General features: G+C 41.8%; 1 protein-coding gene across 2 annotated transcripts; it reads right to left on the reverse strand.

The window, feature by feature from the left end:
* Positions 1 to 2,744: 2,744 nt before the first annotated feature.
* si:dkey-196h17.9 (exocyst complex component 3-like protein) lies at positions 2,745 to 22,253 on the reverse strand. Of its 2 annotated transcripts, none has more exons than XM_041846992.1 (11): positions 22,074 to 22,253; positions 6,115 to 6,370; positions 5,590 to 5,704; positions 5,298 to 5,408; positions 5,096 to 5,196; positions 4,884 to 4,985; positions 4,654 to 4,780; positions 4,389 to 4,496; positions 4,097 to 4,249; positions 3,838 to 3,959; positions 2,745 to 3,703 (listed from the first exon to the last, which is right to left on the reverse strand). In XM_041846992.1, the coding sequence occupies exons 1-11, from the start codon at positions 22,090 to 22,092 to the stop codon at positions 3,550 to 3,552; spliced, it is 1,368 nt and encodes a 455-aa protein (XP_041702926.1). In that variant the 5' UTR covers positions 22,093 to 22,253; the 3' UTR covers positions 2,745 to 3,549. The 2 variants fall into 2 exon arrangements, with proteins under 2 accessions (XP_041702926.1, XP_041702925.1); XM_041846991.1 differs by having other exon boundaries at positions 5,833 to 6,370.
* Between the last annotated feature and the right edge of the window lie 163 nt (positions 22,254 to 22,416).

Genomic DNA, 22,416 nt, shown 5'->3' on the forward strand with positions numbered 1-22,416 from the left:
CTCTCACAAGCCAAGAAGACTGTAAGGGGATTTCCCTTCTCAGGGGAAGCACAATGACTGATAGCCTTACTGCCGTTGTCTCCATCTACAGGGCACTATTGGTGCTACACTCACTGCACATGAAGTCTTTCCATGAGGCATTTTTGATGAGGATTAAAACCACTTGACCTCAAAATGAAAAGCTTTAGGCAGTTTTAATTCCAATTTCAGATATGTATTATTATTATTTATCTTTAAGAGAGTAAATAATAACTTGCCATAGAGTACGTTTAAAAAGTTGACCAAACAGAGCTCCAAATATTGTGCGGTAGGGTGAAAACTTGAGGGTCATGTTGTTTAGAGTGGGGTCGTTATTGTCCTCCGCCTGAGACTTCCCAGTTCACACACTCAGCAGCAAAGAAGGCAGCCAAACCAGAACTGGTTTGGGACAGGTAAATGGAGTACACTTCCTGGCTTGCCTCCAGAACCTCCCGGGTCTGTCTCAGTGACAGTCCTCCCAGGTGCTCCGTAGTACTACAACAGAGATAAACATTTATCAATACATAATACTGGAGATAGCAAGCCTGTACTCAAGCTATTCCCTATGTAATAAAATTAAAGACAGTGCTGTGGATCATGCAGACTTTGAAAACCCTGTGGCATACTCATCCGTGTAAAGAGGGGCTGTTTAACCTTGTGCTATAGCTTCTTAAAAATTATTATGTTGTATTTTGCATGTTGAATTATTTATGTAATAAAAAGAGCTATTCATTACATGTACCGTTGAAGTCGGAAGTGTACATACACCTTAGCCAAATACATTTAAACTCAGTTTTTCCACAATTCCTGACATTTAATCCTAGTAAAAATTCCCTGTCTTAGGTCAATTAGGATCACCACTTTATTTTAAGAATGTGAAATGTCAGAATAATAGTAGAGAGAATGATTTATTTCAGCTTTTATTTATTTTATCACATTCCCAGTGGGTCAGAAGTTTATATACACTCAATTAGTATTTGGTAGAATTGCCTTTAAATTGTTTATCTTGGGTCAAACGTTTTGGGTAGCCTTCCACAAGCTTCCCACAATAAGTTGGGTGAATTTTGGCCCATTCCTCCTGACAGAGCTGGTGTAACTGACTCAGGTTTGTAGGCCTTCTTGCTCGCACACGCTTTTTCAGTTCTGCACACACATTTCCTATAGGATTGAGGTCAGCGCTTTGTGATGGCCACTCCAATACCTTGACTTTGTTGTCCTTAAGCCATTTTGCCACAACTTTGGAAGTATGCTTGGGGTCATTGTCCATTTGGAAGACCCATTTGCGACCAAGCTTTAACTTCCTGACTGATGTCTTGAGATGTTGCTTCAATATATCCACATAATTTTCCTTCCTCATGATGCCATCTATTTTGTGAAGTGCACCAGTCCCTCCTGCAGCAAAGCACCCCCACAGCATGATGCTGCCACCCCCGTGCTTCACGGTTCGGATGGTGTTCTTCGGCTTGCAATAATAATAATAATAATAATAATAATATGCCATTTAGCAGACGCTTTTATCCAAAGCGACTTACAGTCATGCGTGCATAATTTTTTTTGTGTATGGGTGGTCCCGGGGATCGAACCCACTACCTTGGCGTTACAAGCGCCGTGCTCTACCAGCTGAGATACAGAGGACCACAAGGTACCCCCTTTTTCCTCCAAACATAACGATGGTCATTATGGCCAAACAGTTCTATTTTTGTTTCATCAGACCAGAGGACATTTCTCCAAAAAGTATGATCTTTGTCCCCATGTGCAGTTGCAAACAGTAGTCTGGCTTTTTTTATGGTGGTTTTGGAGCAGTGGCTTCTTCCTTGCTGAGCGGCCTTTCAGGTTATGTCGATATAGGACTTGTTTTACTGTGGATATAGATACTTTTGTACCTGTTTCCTCCAGCATCTTCACAAGGTCCTTTGCTGTTGTTCTGGGATTGATTTGCACTTTTCGCACCAAAGTACGTTAATCTCTTGGATACAGAGCGCGTCTCCTTCCTGAGCGGTATGACGGCTGTGTGGTCCCATGGTGTTTATACTTGCGTACTATTGTTTGTACAGATGAACGTGGTACCTTCAGGCGTTTGGAAATTGCTCCCAAGGATGAACCAGACTTGTGGAGGTCTACAATTTTTTTTCTGAGGTCTTGGTTGATTTCTTTGGATTTCCCCATGATGTCAAGCAAAGAGGCACTGAGTTTAAAGGTAGGCCTTGAAATACATCCACAGGTACACCTCAAATTGACTCAAATGATGTCAATTAGCCTATCAGAAGCTTCTAAAGCCATGACATCATTTTCTGGAATTTTCCAAGCTGTTTAAAGGCACAGTCAACATAGTGTATGTAAACTTCTGACCCACTGGTATTGTGATACAGTGAATTATAAGTGAAATAATCTTTCTGTAAACAATTGTTGGAAAAATGACTTGTGTCATGCACAAAGTAGATGTCCTAACTGACTTGCCAAAACTATAGTTTGTTAACAAGAAATTGTGGAGTGGTTGAAAAACGAGTTTGAATGACTCCAACCTAAGTGTATGTAAACTTCCGACTTCAACTGTATGTATGGTACCTCTGTGTAGTTAACATTCCTCCATCATTTATCCTTCATGGTTTGAAGAATTATGCGTTTGAGTATTTTCTGCCTTACTCAAGGATTTCCCTTGAATTGGTTAGTCAATGATTCCAAGTCATTGTTACCATTTTGTCAATGAAAATTGAAAGTATACACTCTAAGCACTTGTCTAACCGACCATGATTTATTTTGTGTATCATTTCCAGGTAAATGCTCACTTTACCAGTAAGCTACTTATGACTTTGGAAGGAAGGAAACCACATTAACAGCCTTGTTGTTAACAGGATAGGTGTTTCAAGTGAGTCAGGCTGCCAATTCTTCCAGGTTAATGTCAGTGTTTTGATATAGGTTGTGATAAGGATATAAGGGAAACACCATTCTTTGATGATAATATCCCCTGGGATACCATTGAGGAAGCATGTAGTGGTGGACTGTCCATTGAAAAAGATCAGATAAATACCATCCTACCTCTAATGTGGCCATCCAAAAACGCATTAAAATTGGCTTACTGATTACTGTATGTGTTGTGAATTACTGTACATTTTGGAATTTCCAACATTCAAGTACTACTCTCACAAGCCAAGAAGACTAAGGGGATTTCCCTTCTCAGGGGAAGCACAATGACTGATAGCCTTACTGCCGTTGTCTCCATCTACAGGGCACTATTGGTGCTACACTCACTGCACATGAAGTCTTTCCATGAGGCATTTCTGATGAGGATTAAAACCACTTGACCTCAAAATGAAAAACTTTAGGCAGTTTTAATTCCAATTTCAGATATGTATTATTATTATTTCTCTTGAAGACATTAAATAATAACTTGCCATAGAGTCCCTTTTAAAAGTTGACAAAGACATGTAAACAGAGCTCCAAATATTGTGTTGTCGGTTGAGAACTTGAGGGTCATGTTGTTTAGAGTGGGGTCATTATTGTCCTCCGCCTGAGACTTCCCAGTTCCCACACTCAGCAGCAAAGAAGGCAGCCAAACCAGGGTGCAGACCTGGTTTGGGAGAGGTAAATGGGGTACACTTCCTGGCTTGCCTCCAGAACCTCCCGGGTCTGTCTCCATGACAGGCCTCCCTTCCAGCGCAGCAGGGCTGGCAGGTGCTCAGCAGCACTACAACAAAGATAAACATTTATCAATATTGGAGATAGCAAGCCTGTACTCAAGCTAATCCCTATGTAATACAATTAAAGTCAGTGCTGTGGAGCATGCAGACTTTTGAAACCATGTGGTATACTCTGTTTTACCTTGTACTGGAGCAGTCCCTCAGTATCTCACTGACTATTATCTTGAGACTTTCAATGTCGCTGCACTCTAGCACTTCTCGCACTTTAATCAGTATGATGTTCCACTGTTTAACATCAGGATTCTGATAAAAAGAACTCATGTCAGTAGAAGAATGGTGACCTTTTAAAGTAGTTACACATTCTGAGATGAACCACCTGCATCTTATCAGGTAGAAAGAAGGCATTTATAGTAACTGGTGTACAGGCCTAGCTTTCTCACCAGGCATGAGAAGATGGAGTGAAGGAGCTCAGCATCATGCATCACTCTTTTGCCCACATAATCCCATCTCTTCACCAGCTTCCCATGGTTACTCTGCACCAGGTGTTGGAGGTACAGAAGGGTGATGCGCTGATAGGCTTCATTAATCACAGTCTACAGAGAGAAGGGACGGAGATGTATAAAACAATATACCGGAAAGAACAAGAGAGAAGTGTTGAGTATTTCACATTACAGTTTTGTTATAAGAATGCAATAGGAATGCTCTCACACCAGATGTGAACAGTAAACACACCTTTTGCGTGTCCTGGTCTTTGGGAAGGTAATGGAAATGTTTTTCAATTTCTTTTATTAGATTTTCCATTTGTTCATCCTCTCTTTTGAAATACTTCTTCAAGGAAATCTGGGATCACAAAACATTGTAACACCGTCCAGCTTCCCTTAATGGTTTCAATATAATTTAATACAAATTACGATTGCAAAATTAATGTGTTCAAGAGTGCATATTGGAAGTGGGAACTTGTGGATTTTTAACAGATAGGCTTGGGGGGGGAATGCACCTGTGCAAGTTTAATTGGTCTTTCCAGGAGAAGCTTCCAAGAAAGAGCTTCCAACCCCTTAAGTGTTGAAATGGGTTTAACACAGTCAAAACTTGTGTCATCTCTGGCAATCCTTGAAATATACAGCCTGCAACAGAAACATAATCATTTCTAATCATAATGATTATCATGATTCAACAACGATACATGAGATTTGATTTCATAGCATAAGAAGAAAATATAAAACTTACTTGAGTTCATTGCAGGTGTTGAAAGTCTTGAAGAAGTGCATTGTACCTGACGTGCCCATTCTTGCTTGTTTCTGAAGGTGCTTCTTTTCAACATTGACATACCTGCACAGTTTAGCACATTCATTCAACATTTTGCCTGGTTTCGGTGCATTACCAGACAATCAGCAAGACAATGAAACAGTAGTGTGGTACTAAGAAAAGGTGACAACAACCTTTCCACAAAGTCCTGTAGCTCTTGCCAACAGACTATTTGGACCTTGAGCGTCAGAGTTTGGCTCATCATCTTTGCTTTCTGGAGCACAGCATTGATGCACTACGTAGAGGAGGAAGAGTTACAGGGAGAGAAATGTCTTAGTATAGATTTACAGTGATACACTTTATAATCTCTTTACACATCACTGCTGGTTGAAGTACCTGAATGACATCCAGATGCAGTTGGATAAAGGCCTCGTCTCCAGAGACACACACCTCTCTACCTGACTCCTCATTCTGAAGGATCCTCCTCAGTGATGTAGAGATGTCCTCCTACAATGGGTCAGAGAGAAAGAGAGACTGAAATGCGTAAAATCTTCACAGGAACTGCATGGGTTATTATCATATAAAATATGTTTAAAAATCAATACATGATAGAAATCTACCCCTCAAGAAGTAGGACCCCAGTACTAATTTGTTTGTTTTGAGATGACATCACCTATAGGTGATTCACCTGCACAGTGGCCAGGAGTTTCTTCTCAGCTTGTGGGATCCATTCTGTCAGAAGGAGAAGGTCAACTGCATGTAGAGCCTCATCCCAGAGGTCAGGGTGTCCTAGCAGCTCCTGACTAGAAAAACAACCCAGATGTTATGCTGTTTCACTCACCAATTACTGCTTTAGTATCAGAATCAGTACTATACCATCACAGTGAAAGTGAATAAGCGAGATAGAGAGACTGTGGGTGGGACAGAGTACCTCAAGTATGTGTGTAGTACCCAGTCAAGAACTGTGAAGGCCTCTTTTTTTGTGTTGACATGCTGTAGGATCTGATGTAGACAGTCAAACATACGCTGATGATAGCAAGCAATCAAATGCTTCAGCAACTGAACCTCTTTGAGCAGGGGTGCCAACCTCAGAAGCTCCACTAGCACAGTTCTTTGCATCTCTATCAGGAAGCCCTCCAGCTGATTCACAGTGTTCCCTACTGGCAGTTTGGGGAAGTGTTTGTCCACAGACGCTTCAATAAGATGAAAGTACCTCTGGAGCAAGACCTCTGGGTGTGTATCGTCCTTCTTCTGAGCCTCATGGCACATCATCTCTTCCCGTGGCCCCTCCAAATTAGCTTCAAGTCTCTCTTGAGGGACAACATGGCTGACCCTCAAAGCTTCTGCAAGTACATTGAGCAACGACTGTCCCTTCTCCTGACCCCCCAGATCGTCCAACTCCTGATGGTTGTTAAAGCCATTCTCCATGTAGGGATTCCCATACCCCACATTCCCGGTTTGGTCCTCTTCTGTGAATAATACCAATAATGCAATGCATTTGAATGAATACAGTGCTCAAAAAAACAAAACAAAAAAAACATAACACCATACTTTTTTGTTAGGGGGTAGATCAGCTTTAATATTGCAGATAGATTGTAACTTCCATCAATGTAATTGTCTGCATCACTTCCAATCCCCCATATATTTTTTCTCTTTTTTTGTTCATTAAAATAACATCAAATTGATCAGAAATACAGTGTAGACATGGTTAATGTTGTAAATGGCTATTGTAGCTGGAAACGGCTGATTTTTAATGGAATATCTACATAGGCGTACAGAGGCCCATTATCAGCAACCATCAGTCCTGTGTTCCAATGGCACGTTGTGTTTGCTAATCCAAGTTTATCATTTTAAAAGGCTAATTGATCATTAGAAAACCCTTTGCAATTATGTTAGCACAGCTGAAAACTGTTGTGCTGATTAAAGAAGCAATAAAACTGGCCTTCTTGAGACTAGTTGAGTATCTGGAGCATCAGCAATTGTGGGTTCAATTACATGCTCAAAATGGCCAGAAACAAATAACTTTTTTCTGAAACTCGTCAGTCTATTCTTGTTCTGAGAAATTAAGGCTATTCCATGTGAGAAATTGCCAAGAAACTGAAGATCTCGTACAACGCTGTGAACTACTCCCTTCACAGAACAATGCAAACTGTCTCTAACCAGAATAGAAAGAGGAGTGGGAGGCCCTGGTGCACAACTGAGCAAGAGGACAAATACATTAGAGTGTCTAGTTTGAGAAACAGGCACCTCACAGGTCCTCAACTGGCAGCTTCATTAAATAGTACCCGCAAAACACCAGTCTCAACGTCAACAGTGAAGAGGCGACTCCGGGATGCTGACCTTCTAGGCAGACTTGCAAAGAAAAAGTCCAGTGTCTGTGTTCTTTTGCCCATCTTAATATTTTCTTGTTATTGGCCAGTCTGAGATATGGCTTTTTCTTTGCACCTCTGCCTAAGTCAGCATCCCGGAGTCACCTCTTCACTGTTGACGTTGAGACTGGTGTTTTGCGGGTACTATTTAATGAAGCTGCCAGTTGAGGACCTGTGAGGTATCTGTTTCGTTGTTTTGCGTATCAGTTCATAAACACTATGCCATGGAATCAGTACGTCAAAAATCTCTTCCCAACTATTTTGCAATCTATATGGGACGGCTGTCAATCCTTTGGTCCTTAAATGAAACTGGTATACTTTTTTATTTATCAGAATTTTCTTTAACCAATTATGTTCTTTAATGCAGGGCCGACAGACAAGTTCATTACTTTTTCCTCATTCCACTTTCCTCTTCCATTTCTGCGGCAATGCTGCAATTATTTGGTTGTAATTTTGGGTAGAGCAGACATTTCCATATGTTTTTGTTAGCTGCATGTACAACATAACTCCACCAGTCCTACCTATGATATCATTTACGAAGATTATATATATATTTTTTTAAATTGTCAAAATATAATGTTTTTTTATCAATTAGTTTATTTGAGTTTAACCACAATATTTGTTGCATTATTTGTTCTGTCATTTCTGGAGGATTAAATTGAAATTGCAACCAACTTTCTATGGCTTGTTTTAGAAATAGTGATATTTGGGAGATTATTTCCTTTTCAAATAACTGAAAGTGAGAGGTTGTAATCTGAATAAAGGGAAAAGGGCCATTCTTGAACATTGGGTGAGACAATCTTACTAATTTGCTAGAGAACCAGTTCGGATTTAAGTATCACTTTTGTATGACTGAAGCTTTTAGTGATAGGTCTAATGCTTTAATATTGAATCATTTCTGTCCTCCAAATTCATATTCATTATATAAATAGGCCCGTTTAATTTTGTCTGGCTTGCCGTTCCAAATAAAATGGAATATTTTTTTCTCATATAATTTAAAAAACTGTTCGCTAGGCGTAGGCAAGACCATAAGCAAATAGGTCAACTGGGATAATACTTTCCATGGTAGCAAGATCTTATCTATTTTTGCTAACTTTCTATTCAAATTCAAATTCACGGAGGCTCTCTGCACTGCTAAAGCTAACTCTCTCCTCTGCTCTTATCCTTCTAGACCTATCCACTGCCTTTGATACTGTGAACCATCAGATCCTCCTCTCCATCCTCTCCGAGTTGGGCATCTCCGGCGCTGCTCACTCTTGGATTGCGTCCTACCTGACAGCTCGCTCCTACCAGGTGGCGTGGCGAGAATCTGTCTCTGCACCACGTGCTCTCACCACTGGTGTCCCCCAGGGCTCAGTTCTAGGCCCTCTCCTATTCTCTCTATACACCAAGTCACTTGGCTCTGTCATATCCTCACATGGTCTCTCCTATCATTGCTATGCAGACGACACACAATTAATTTTCTCCTTTCCCCCTTCTGATAACCAGGTGGCGAATCGCATCTCTGCATGTCTGGCAGACATATCAGTGTGGATGTCAGATCACCACCTCAAGCTGAACCTCTGCAAGACGGAGCTGCTCTTCCTCCCAGGGAAGGACTGCCCGCTCCATGATCTCGCAATCACGGTTGACAGCTCCATTGTGTCCTCCTCCCAGAGTGCAAAGAACCTTGGCGTGACCCTGGACAACACCCTGTCGTTCTCCGCTAACATCAAAGCGGTGACCCGATCCTGCAGGTTCATGCTCTACAACATTCGCAGAGTACGACCCTACTTACACAGAAAGCGGCACAGGTCCTAATCCAGGCACTTGTCATATCCTGTCTGGATTACTGCAACTCGCTGTTGGCTGGGCTCCCTGCCTGTGCCATTAAACCACTACAACTTATCCAGAACACCGCAGCCCGTCTGGTGTTCGACCTTCCCAAGTTCTCTCATGTCACCCCGCTCCTCTGCACACTCCACTGGCTTCCATCTACTACAAGACCATGGTGCTTGCCTACAGAGCTGTGAGGGGAACAGCACCTCCTTACCTTCAGGCTCTGATCAGAACCTACACCCAAACGAGGGCACTACGTTCATCCACCTCTGGCCTGCTAGCTCCACTACCTCTACGAAAGCACAGTTCCCGCTCAGCCCAGTCAAAGCTATTTGCTGCTCTGGCACCCCAATGGTGAAACAAGCTCCCCCACGACGCCAGGACAGCGGAGTCACTGACCACCTTCCGGAGACATTTGAAACCCTACCTCTTTAAGGAATACCTGGAATAGTATAAAGTAATCCTTCGACCCCCCCCCCCCATAAAAAATATAAAAAAGTGGTTGTCCCACTGGCTATCATAAGTTGAATGCACCAATTTGTAAGTCGCTCTGGATAAGAGCGTCTGCTAAATTATGTAAATGTAAATAATCTACCATTTACATAGGAGTGGTTAAAACACGCTAATAACGGTCCTCTGAGTATATCAAAAAAGGTTTGGTATACCTCGACTGGTATGCCTTCCAGCCCTGGAGTTTTCCCGGAATTAAAGTCTTTAATTGCATCCAGAAGTTCCTCCTCTGTAATTTCACCTTCACATGAGTCTTTCTGTATGGCTGTTAATTTTACATTATCAATAGAAAAAAAATCTCTACAATTAGCTTCAGTTAGAGGAGATGGAGGCGACTGAAACGAAAACATATGCTTAAAGTACTTTGCTTCCTCCTTCAAAATATAATTTACCGAATCATGGGTGACTCCGTCATTTGTAACCAGTTTCAGAAAATTATTTTTGGTAGCATTTCTATGTTGACGATTAAAAATATATATATATTCCATCCAGTTTCCTTTATTTTTATAATATATTACACTTGATCTTTCTTGAATAGGTTTCTTCATTTCTTTTGTTTTTTCCTCTAATTTATTCTGAGCCTCTATGTTACAGTTTTTATTGCTATCTATCTGTTCTGTTAGACCTTCTATTTCCTTTGTTAGTATGGACTCTTTTGACCTAAATTGCATTTGTTTTCGAGATGAGTACTGAATTGCATGGCCTCTAAATGCACATTTAAAAGTGTCCCATACAATAAGGGGATTTGCTCTACCTATGTTATGTCGGAAAAAATCAGTTATACAGTGAGGGAAAACAAGTATTTGATCCCCTGCTGATTTTGCACGTTTGCCCACTGACAAAGAAATTATCAGTCTATAATTTTAATAGTAGGTTTATTTGAACAGTGAGAGACAGAATAACAACAAAAAAATACAGAAAAACGCATGTAAAAAATGTTATAAATTGATTTGCATTTTAATGAGGGAAATAAGTATTTGACCCCTCTGCAAAACATGACTTAGTACTTGGTGGCAAAACCCTTGTTGGCAATCACAGAGGTCAGACGTTTCTTGTAGTTGGCCACCAGGTTTGCACACATCTCAGGAGGGATTTTGTCCCACTCCTCTTTGCAGATCTTCTCCAAGTCATTAAGGTTTCGAGGCTGACGTTTGGCAACTCGAACCTTCAGCTCCCTCCACAGATTTTCTATGGGATTAAGGTCTGGAGACTGGCTAGGCCACTCCAGGACCTTAATGTTCTTCTTCTTGAGCCACTCCTTTGTTGCCTTGGCCGTGTGTTTTGGGTCATTGTCATGCTGGAATGCCCATCCACGACCCATTTTCAATGCCCTGGCTGAGGGAAGGAGGTTCTCACCCAAGATTTGACGGTACATGGCCCCGTCCATCGTCCCTTTGATGCGGTGAAGTTGTCCTGTCCCCTTAGCAGAAAAACACCTCTAAAGCATAATGTTTCCACCTCCATGTTTGACGGTGGGGATGGTGTTCTTGGGGTCATAGGCAGCATTCCTCCTCCTCCAAACACGGCGAATTGAGTTGATGCCAAAGAGCTCGATTTTGGTCTCATCTGACCACAATACTTTCACCCAGTTCTCCTCTGAATCATTCAGATGTTCATTGGCAAACTTCAGACGGGCCTGTATATGTGCTTTCTTGAGCAGGGGGACCTTGCGGGCGCTGCAGGATTGCAGTCCTTCACGGCGTAGTGTGTTACCAATTGTTTTTTTGGTGACTATGGTCCCAGCTGCCTTGAGATCATTGACAAGATCCTCCCGTGTAGTTCTGGGCTGATTCCTCACCGTTCTCATGATCATTGCAACTCCACGAGGTGAGATCTTGCATGGAGCCCCAGGCCGAGGGAGATTGACAGTTCTTTTGTGTTTCTTCCATTTGCGAATAATCGCTCCAACTGTTGTCACCTTCTCACCAAGCTACTTGGCGATGATCTTGTAGCCCATTCCAGACTTGTGTAGGTCTACAATCTTGTCCCTGACATCCTTGGAGAGCTCTTTGGTCTTGGCCATGGTGGAGAGTTTGGAATCTGATTGATTGATTGTTTCTGTGGACAGTTGTCTTTTATACAGGTAACAAGCTGAGATTAGGAGCACTCCCTTTAAGAGTGTGCTCCTAATCTCAGCTCATTACCTGTATAAAAGACAACTGGGAGCCAGAAATCTTTCTGATTGAGAGGAGGTCAAATACTTATTTCCCTCATTAAAATGCAAATCAATTTATAACATTTATGACATGCGTTTTTCTGGATTTTTGTTGTTGTTATTCTGTCTCTCACTGTTCAAATAAACCTACCATTAAAATTATAGATTGATCATTTCTTTGTCAGTGGGCAAACGTACCAAATCAGCAGGGGATCAAATACTTTTCCCCCTCACTTTAAATAGTTAAAAACAAATTATCATCCAATAGGCTTTGATTAAATTTCCAATATCCTCGCCCACGTGGAAATTCAGTAAGAGTAATGTATATGCCAATTATATGATGGTCCGACCGCATTCTGTCCCCTATCAACACTTTTTAAACTTTTGGTGCCAACGAGAATTACATAAGAAAGAAGTCAAGACGACTAGCTTGATTGAGTCTCCACCATGTATATCTCCCTAGATCAGGATATTTAAGCCTCCATATATCTACAAGTTCTAATGTATCCATGACATTCACGATTGCCTTAAGAGCATGAGGGTGATAGTTTGTAGTGTGATTTCCTTTACGGTCCATTGTGCTATTTAAAACAGTATTATAATCTCCCAGTCTTGTATTGCTTGCAGGGTTGATCATTTATTATTTATATTGTCAACGAAGTGTGGATCATCATTATTTGGTCCGTAAAGGTTAATGACCCATATCTGTTTATGGTCCAATAACATATTTAAAATAATCCATCTACCTTGACGATCTGTTTGGACAATTTGCACATTCGGATCGAAATTACTGTTAATTAATATCAATCACCCCTTTTGAGTTTCTTTGCTCATGGGAGAAGTATATTTTTAAATATATATATATTTAAAAATATATATATATTCAAATATCTTGCATATCTTAATTTCCATAATTATCAATTAATATGCGTAATAATGTCGGCAGTTCATGCGTAGGATTGTTACCTATAACCCGGATTGCCATAGTATTACATTACATTTTTGTCAAGCAATTATTATTTTAGCAAACAATTATTGTGGTTCATCTTATATTCTCCCTAACATCCTTACCCCCTTGCAACAGATGTGGGATAAACACACACACACGCACATACTCTAACACACTCAACCCCTTTCCTCCACAATCAACCATAAGATCAGATGCTCAACGGTTGTTTCATCCCAGAGCCCAACTCAAGAAAGGACCTGATTTACGAATGCATATACAGTTACAGCCGTTTGAGAAAGCATGCAAGATTGAGCAAAGATTGACAACAATGTGAGATTTGATTAATCTATGTCAAGTCCTAGGTGATGGAGATCAGATCCACCCTCTTCCCCTGAGACAAACACTCTGGTCCCCCGTTGTAACCATTTTTCCCAAGCATCTCCGTGCAGTCAGACCTTTGATTATTTTGTGCCACCAGGGCCACAATAATATGCCCCCTCTCTGATTGTCCGAGTGTGACCCCCTCCCCATGGGTTACTGCAGCCAGTGTTGCCAGCACTGCCACTACCTGGGTGGGGGTACCACACCGGCTAGGTACAAGGTCGTCAAGGTTCTCATTAGCAGCTTTGAGAATTTCCTTGTATATTATGCTCTCCCATCTGGGGTCTCTGGCTTTGTAGGACCAACCCTGCCAGGCAGGCTCAGAATCTTGAGGGGGCGGTGCTGCTCAAGTAGGTATCTGACCGCATTTATTTTTCTGTTTTGGCTGCATATAGGCAACTCACAGCAGGGCCATAAAACAGATGGGGACTTCTCTTTGGTGTATGGGTCGCTCAGGTGGGTGTCTAAGATATAGGGTTGGGGATCATTCCATCATGATAGGCCAATAAAAAAATAGATTAGATGTATACTTTATTTCAAAATGTATATCCCTCATCTGCACAAAATTGAAAGCTCTCTCACAACCCCTGCTCACAGACACACGTTGGTTCTGGGATATGCAACCATTTCCTTTCTCACTCACTTAACGCCACACTTTTTCAAACACAAAAACGCACACCACACCTTCCATCACAATTCATCCACACATACCCACATACTGTGCCTTCTATGTCTTCTGTCTGCTATGTTTTTATCTCCACTATGTTCATTGAGTACTTGTGTTCTAATTAGTTGTATTTGAAGATGTATTATTTTGCTTGTTATCTTTTCTTGTAATACCGTCTTATCCCTTTATAAAATATTAGAAATACTATAAATGTGCTTTATTATTACAATCCCTACCATGGCTAGTATTGGGTGTTCCATTATTCGACTCCTCTATTAGAACTTTCAGAATAGCCATGGAGTAGTCTTTGTGTCGCGGAACATTTGGTTGTCAATATACAGTTTATCGACAACAAGAGCAACACGCTTCCCTTTTAATCTATTTTCCTTGAAGATTGGGTACAGAACTTTGCGCCGTTCTGCAATCTCCCTCGGGAACTGATCATTCATGCCTATTTTCGTGCCAGCAAGTCTTTTACCTAGGCTTTTAACCATTACTTTATCCTTAAAGAAAGCAAATTTGGCAACGATTGGACGCTCATATCTCTGTCCTCTTTGTCCAAAACGGTGTACACGTTCGAGTTGGATTTTATCGACAGCCTCGAGTGGGATTTGAATCGCTGTGAGAAAGAAGTCCTTCACAATTTTTTCGGTAACCTCTCCTTTTTCTTGGATAACTGTAAGTACTAGATTTTCTCTCATCGATCTAGTTTGTATGTCTACTAAGGCTTCTCTCAGAAAGTTGTTCTCCTTTTTAAGTTCCTTAACGTCCGTTTCTATCTTAGTGACTGCCCCTTTCAGTTTTTTTGTGTCGTTTTCCATTATCGCAGCTTTTTCGTCACTAATTTCAAGACTCGCCTTCAACTCTTTTACATCATTACTGACCAACTCTAGTATGCCCAGTTTGTCATTTATCGACTTCAACAGATTGCTTTCCACACTTACCAGTCCCAGTGGTGAAAAGCATAAATCATCTGTATCAGTTGAGGAGTCGCATTTCCTCTTGGAGATTGATTCTCCTTGTTTATCCTCTGTCATGTTTGAGTGTTGCTTGTTGTAATATTTGTCGATACATTTCTCTAGCCTTATGATTTGTTTTGTGTTATTATCCGCGAATATATGAAGTGCTAATATTTAGTCTAACTTACTGATATTGAATATTATGTTTTTATCTTGAGGTGATTCGCACCGCTGTGTATTCAATTTGCCATCTTGTCTACCGGAAGTCCTGTTTGTTTACTGAAATCACCATATATGTATTCTTAGTTTATTCATTATAAATTGAATATTGTTTGTTTTGGTCATGCTATTATTACATTACAATAATTGATCCCAACAAATGTAGACATATATTCTTGCTTATGGAACAAACAAATACTCAGACAAACAATAGGTAGACCATAATAATAATCATCATCATCTGGAGCTCACCATCTGCAGGCAGTGTACTATTCTTAATCAAAGGACTCTTGTCCTCTCTTCCCAATGGCTTACTCTTTCTGCTCATCAAGTTGAATCTCTTCATTGTTCTCTTCTGGGTTGATTGTCTGACACACCAATTGCCACAAAAGGCACCACTGCTGAACTCAACTGGTCCTCAGTCAGAATCCAAGTAGGTGGATATGATGGAGCAGGTGCATGTACAGATGACGAATACTGTAAGTCACAGTTTGTCAACCAACCACCAATATCCATACAATTGACTGTTTGCCGAACTATATAGACTAATGCTGGAGCAGGGAATTCCCCCATTATCCCGATTGGAGAGACACCACAGTCAGTGTTGCTTTCAGTTTCTGTGGCTGCATTGTACTGTCCTGTACACCTATATCCCATTACATGTTGAACAATACACTCATTGTGAAGACTTTTTAATGATAATCCTGTTAATAGACTAATTGAACTGTAAAAGGGACTAGCTGATGACAGGAAACAATATATTTTAAGGTAAACATTCTGGAGGTTATAGTCTGAACAAATGAGCATTATGCAGCACTTGCCTAACTGGGTGATGGTATGAGTCAACTGTTTTGATTTCCCCCAAACTTTCCCAGGTCGGGAACAATTTCAAGGAGTGGGGGAATATTTGGTATACTCCTTAATAACAACTGCTCTATCTGGTTGTTTCACTCAACGTTTACATAATCAAATTCCCCAACCATTCCTCCTGGAAGGGGCTCTGGATAAAGGTGATTACTAATCCACTCATAACAGGCCCTGACAAGCTGTTGGTCTGGTTTCATAGAAAAAAAAAGAAGAGGGAAAAGTACTGTAGGCCTATTTGTGTCTGCCACAGTAGACATATATATGATTGACTGAGAAATATAATTTATTGAAGTATGAAACCAAAGGCTGTTTGTTTTACAACAGCTAACCAGAGATGTGGGTGGGGCAGTGGGTGTGGTAGTGTTTGTGTATCAGGATAAAGAGAATTTTCCCAGGTGAACGCTAACCTTTCCTTTCCCTTGTTGTTGACATGACAATCATGATTATTCAAAGCTGAGCTAATGATGATGCAATCATTTTATCAGTACCAGAGAGGAAGAGGCAAAGCCATAGACCACCTTTGTCAGTACTAATCACAAGGGGACATGCTGTTGGGGGCACTGAGCTATACATGTAGTGACTTCAGAAAGTAATCAAACCCCTTGACTTTTTCCACATTTTGTTGTGTTACAGCTTGAATTTAAAATTGATTTAATTGACATGTGTGTAACTGGCCTACACTCAATACCCCAATATGTCAAAGTGGAAGTATGTTTTTAGACATTTCTACAAATTAATAAAATAAAATAAATTGTCTTGAGTGAATAAGTATTCAACCCCTTTGTTATGGCAAGCCTAAATAAGTTTTAAAATGTGCTTAATAAGTCACATAAGTTGCATGGACTTACTCTGTGTGCAGAAATAGTGTGTAACGTTTTTTGAATGGCTACCTCATCTCTGTACCCCATACATACAATTATCTGTAAAAATAAACGGAATAGAGCTAAGCACAGGCAAAATCCTAGAGGAAAACCTGGTTCAGTCTACTTTCCAACAGACACTGGGAGACAAATTCACCTTTCAGCAGGACAATAACCTAAAACACAAGGCCAAATATACACTGGAATTGCTTACCAAGATGCCATTGAATGTTCCTGAGTGGCCTAGTTACAGTTTGGACTTAAATCAGCTTGAAAATCTATGGCAAGAACTGAAAATTGTTGTATAGCAATGATCAACAACCAATTTAACAGACCTTGAAGAATTTTGAAAAGAATAAAAGGCAAATGTTGCACAATCCAGGTGTGGAAAACTCTTAGAGACTTACTCAGAAACACTCACAGCTGTAATCACTACCAAAGGTGATTCTAACATGTATTTACTCAGGGGGTTGAATACTTATCTAATCAAATATATGTGTTATTTTTCATGTTTTTTATTTTTACAAATTTTTGAATTGTTCTTCCTCTTTGATATTGAGTATTTTATGTAGATCTTTGACAAAAAATTACACTTAAATCCATTTTAATCCCACTTTGCAACACAACAAAATGTGGAAAAAGTCAAGGGGTGTAAATACTTTCTGAAGGCACTCTTATTGGGGTTGGGGGACTGCAGGGGAGTGATATGAGGGAGGGGCCTTCACCAAATACATTTTAATTGAATCTGCATAGGGAAAGTTGTTTTTGTTTGTGTTTAATAATGTCCAATATTCTCAACATCAGTACTATTGCATTGAATAGTTTAAAATGTGTGTTGTGTTTTATTTGCTTGATATGGTCATTGTGTGTAAATAGACAGAACTATAGTGAAATCAACAGTTTCGTAGTTATTATAATTGGGACCATAATGTACAAATATATGTAGTAAAATGTATCAGAGAAGTTGAATTTGTCCATCAGTGGAGCATATACTGATACAGTGTGGGCAGTCTAAGAGAGAAAGAGAGAGACTGAGATCCAGTATGAAGGAAAGGGGGATACAGGAATTGAGTTTAAAGAGCATACTGAGTAGAACATAATTAGATACAGTCTCAAATATTTTGTTATTTAAAAAGAAACTGGGCTGGCAGGTAGGATTAATAACTTCCTCCCTGTCTCTGGCCCACACTCCACTACATCAACCCCATCGAAGAAGAAGAAGGATTTGTCCAATGGGTGAAAGGGGAGGGCGGGGATAACCAGTTGTGCAGACAGTTCACGTTTTGGCTACAGAAGAATCATCCCGTATGACGTAGCTCTAGCATTGACAGAGAAGGATGAGGAGGCACTAGCAACAATTCCATGGAGACTTACCCCCACACCAGTGTGTCACCAGTGTTTTATGTTCATGTAAACTCAAGTGTAATTGTGTTTCCAATAGAAGTGTGACACTAAAAACTTTGGGAGAGCAGAATCAACAACCTCTGCATCATCAAGACAGTTGCTTTGTGTGAAGGTGTTAAAATTCACAGTTAGCCATTGTTATGTAAATGCCAGCTGAAAAGTACCAGTGGCCTGGCTTTGGCCCCAGGTGAAAGTAGGTCCACTGGAGCCATGGCCCAGTGAGACACAGGTGCTGGTCCGCGTAGATGGAAACAGAAAAGTCTGAGCCTTTTGGGTAAAACACTGGGGTAAATCCTGCATGGAAATGCCTCCATCTGGGAGAATCTCAATTGCATACTCCTTGCGTCCTCTCTCCTCGCCTTCTTCTCAAAACCCATTAGATGAGAAAGCCAGAAGTCCATCCCCTCTGACCTTCTCTTCCAATGGGTCGTGCGTAGCTTTTTGGTGCAGGGCACCCCTCAAGGGGGTAATATCTGGTGTTTCATGGGAAGTCGAGATGGAATAAATAAAAAATATCCCTGGAGTGATTGATGCACATTGGATGAATTGAGTAGTTAATGGAGAGAAAGTGAAGAGTATCTGTACTTTTGTTTTTTGAAGCGAAGTCCCTACCTACCGAGGTGAAGTTGGGGTATATTAATTACCGTTTAAGAGTCTTTGTCCCTAGATTGCTGCAGTGTAATCACTGTAGTGCCTTTGGACATGTGGAAAGTGTCTGTAGATGAAAGAAGCAAAGGTGTGAAAGTTGTGGAGATCACATTGAGTGTGGTTTGAGTTTTGACCATGTGAAATGTTTCAATTGTGGTGGGAACCATGTTGCTTCATCTTTGGAATGCCCGATGAGGGTGAAGGAAAATTAAGTGGCTAAATTCAGGGCCAACCAGAACATATCATATGCATCGGCTGTCAAGAGGGTTGAGGGGGCGAATGTTCCTGAAGAGCCCATAGTGGTGGATAGGCATTCACTGTAGGCAGCAGGGGTTGCCTCTCATCAGTAGGACCCAGATATTCTACAGGTTAAGAAGGTGGACTTTGTACTTATGGCTATGGTGATCAATGTCACTGCCAACGTGGAGAAAAAGTCTAGAAAGATGGATATCATTGTGGATGCGGCAGAGCGGTTTCTGGGATTGGAGGACTTCTCGGCGATGGAGTTACATGAAAGGCTGTCACGAGCCGTACTACCCCCTGAGTGGGTTGATGGAACTTTGAAGGATGGAAGAAGTGGGAGTCTGTTCCCTTTCAGTCGGTCACTCTGTATAACATACTATGGGGAGTCAACAACCAATCACATTCCCTTGAAGAAAACTAAAAACACGCCCAAAGGGCAGAGCCCACCCTCGGAAACCCCGCCTTCCTGGCTATAACACCGTGGCTCACATTAATTTCCTCAATTGTTCACTCTTCAGCTCGCCTGAAGGAGAATGTGTCACGCAATTTACAAGCATACAAAGACTACTGGAGTCCATCTTAGGTGTCTGTTAGTGGGGAGAGATTACTCGTCCCCCTAGATATTGCGAGTTTTGGGTCTTGTTATTGGTTTTTGTGTTTGCTAAAAGCAAATTACTTTCTGCTCGTGTAGCTAATGCTTCCTTGCTTGGGTAGGATTTTTGTTGGTAAAAGCCTAGCACTTCTGCTCTGCTTGTGTAGCTAGTGCTTCCTTGCTTGAGTAAGATGGACAGTGGTAAGTGTAAGCCTAGGGCATGATACTCACAAGTGCTGTCCTGTTTGCCTGGGGTGGAAACACACTCAGGCTGTCTTGGCTTGGAACAGTTCGTGTGACCGGTGTCACCGGCTGAGTTCAGACTCAATTGTTCACTGAATTCTTAGGAAGATTGGGGTTACTGGAGAAGGCCCTCTCTTTTTTTAAAATCAGTGTTAAGGCGGCCTCAGGGCTGCCGGAGACAGGTAGAGAGTGTGTGGGCTACTCGGAAAGGGGAGTTTGGTCGACAGCACTAAGAGCGCTGCATATCAATTACCTGGAGCTACTGGCTGTTTTCCTGGCGGTGAGGAGTTTTCTTCCGATATTGGAGGGACAGCATATGTTGGTAAGGTCCGACAACAGGACGTCAGTGGCGTACATCAACAGGCAGGGGGAGACGCGTTCTCTCTCTCTCCTGAACCTGGTCTGTTATCTGCTCAAAGGGAGCAGTGCGCATTTCTTGTCGCTCAGGGTGACAAAGCTTCCAGATCTCTCAACATGGGTGCGGAACTACTTTCCAGGGGGGGTCCTCTCTCAATGGAGTGGAGACTTCACCCCTTGGTGGTTGCCCACATTTGGGATCCGTTCGGAAAGGCAGACATAGATCGTTACGCGATCACGAGAAAACAAGCATTGTCACCTGTTCTTCTCAAAGAGGGATCTGGACGCACTGTTGGGAACGGATGCTTTGGCGCATCAGTGGCCTCTGGCTCGGCTTTATGATTTTCCTCCAGTGGACCTGATTCAGGCGCACGGGAGGGTTTGGCACCCACGATATGGAATCTGTGGGTTTGGCCCAATTAAAGGCTGAAATTGACAGCTAGGTGTTTAGCGTTGAATGTGATTACGACTATACAGTCGGTGCGAGAGCCCTCTACAAGGGGTTGTATACGTATAAGTGGCACGCGTTTGAGGGTTGGTGTCAGATTAAAGGAGTTTTTCCTTTTCACAGCTCTTTTGATGTTCTTGCAAGAGCTTTTTGAGCAGGGCTTTTATTTTCCTACACTGATGGTTTGTGGCCATCTCGGCGTGTCTTGTAGGGATTGATGGCTCTACCCCGGGGTCTCATCCTCTGTTGGTGCGGTTCCTGAAAGGCGTGCATCGGCTCAGACCAGTATCTAAGCCTATGGCACCGACCTGGGACCTGGCTTTGGTCCTGGATGCTCTGTGTGAGCCTCCTTTTGAACCATTGGAGTCTGTGGACCTGTAGGTCCTTTCCTACAAGACTGCCCTGCTCATGGCCTTGGCGGCCAAGCGTGTTGGGGCAATCTCCACGGCAATCTTTCGCTTCTAAGGTTATGCCTATATCCTACAGGTCTCTTGTAGCTCAGTTGGTAGAGCATGGCGTTTGCAACACCAGGGTTGTGGGTTCGATTCCCACGGGGGGCCAGTATGAAAAAATAATAATTATGCACTAACTGTAAGTTGCTCTGGATAAGAGTGTCTGCTAAATGACTTAAATGTAAATGTCTCTAGCTTTTGAGCTGTTTCCTGTGTCACCTCCTCCGTTTGCTTCCAGTGAACAACGGAGGTTGCATTACCTCTTTCTGGTGCGCACTTTACGCACGTATATGGATAGGATCAAGAATATCTGTGTTTGTGACCAGCTTTTTGTCTGTTTCGCTAATCCAGCTCGGGGTAGGGCGCTTTCTAAGCAGCGTCTTTCTCATTGGATTGTGGAGGAACCAATGGGGTGCTCGAAGGGGAGGCGTTCATGCAGGAACTGAGGGGGAGGGGGTGGGTTCATGAAGGAACCAATGGGATGGTCGAGGTGGGGGGCGTTCCTGCAGATGAATGCCCACATGCAGAAACGCCCTGAACTGCGGGCTGCAATTGCACACTATTGAGATCCGAGGTGAAGAGGGCAACCACATTTAAAATACTCAAAGGTGGGACAAAAGGATGATTTTGCGGAACATTCCCGGGACACAGTATCCTACATAAATAAAAACAAGTACTAAACAAGCACCACTGTGCTCAGGCAGCACTACACCCCTGCAGTCCGCAGCACCGAACAAGCAAAGCAATTAAAGCGCTCCTAGCCTACTCTTTTGACTCATGCAAAATTTGATGATGCAGAAAGAGAGACGACATGTGTGGCTGTTTTATGAAAATCTGGGAATATTTGGCCAAGGAAACATTTCTGGTTGATCTCAGCCAGGGAATGGAAAAACACTTAGGTAGGGTGACTTTTAAAATGGGATTGAGTGAAGTAGCAGCAAATATGTTGAATGAGCAACTAATGAGCATGGAGAGCCTTACAAGTTTGACAAAATGACCTATATTTCAGTCTAATACAGCTATTTACTTACTTTTGTAGCTCTTCATCATAAGCACGCTTTTTGTAAGTAGTTAGGTGCTGTCCTCTCCAAGTTTAGCTGGAATTAATAGCCCGAAAGGATTTGAGAAATATGATTGGTTGACGATCTCGTCTTGCGCTGCACAGAACATCAGATCTCAACAACGATTGGAGAGGTGTTTAACGTCACCAGCCAGCAAAGGCCAAATCAAACGAAACGTAAACTAGCATTGCTTTGCGTATCTACGCAAGAAAAATAGACTTGCTTTCTAATTTGAAGTTAATGAATCTTTTGACAGCGTTGATGCTCGCTGCCCGTCTGTTTTCTGTCATTCACGAACGTGCGTTCTAATTCC

The sequence above is a fragment of the Coregonus clupeaformis genome, chromosome 25, assembly GCF_020615455.1.
Source record: "Coregonus clupeaformis isolate EN_2021a chromosome 25, ASM2061545v1, whole genome shotgun sequence".
Classification (NCBI taxonomy): Eukaryota; Metazoa; Chordata; class Actinopteri; order Salmoniformes; family Salmonidae; genus Coregonus; species Coregonus clupeaformis.

Excerpts from the sequence above, each read along its gene's own strand:
- si:dkey-196h17.9 (XM_041846991.1), bottom strand. Across the intron at positions 4,986-5,095 it reads CTACAGGACTTTGTGGAAAG|GTATGTCAATGTTGAAAAGA; the intron begins GTTGTTGTCACC and ends TAAACTGTGCAG. Across the intron at positions 4,497-4,653 it reads GACCAATTAAACTTGCACAG|ATTTCCTTGAAGAAGTATTT; the intron begins GTGCATTCCCCC and ends TTGTGATCCCAG.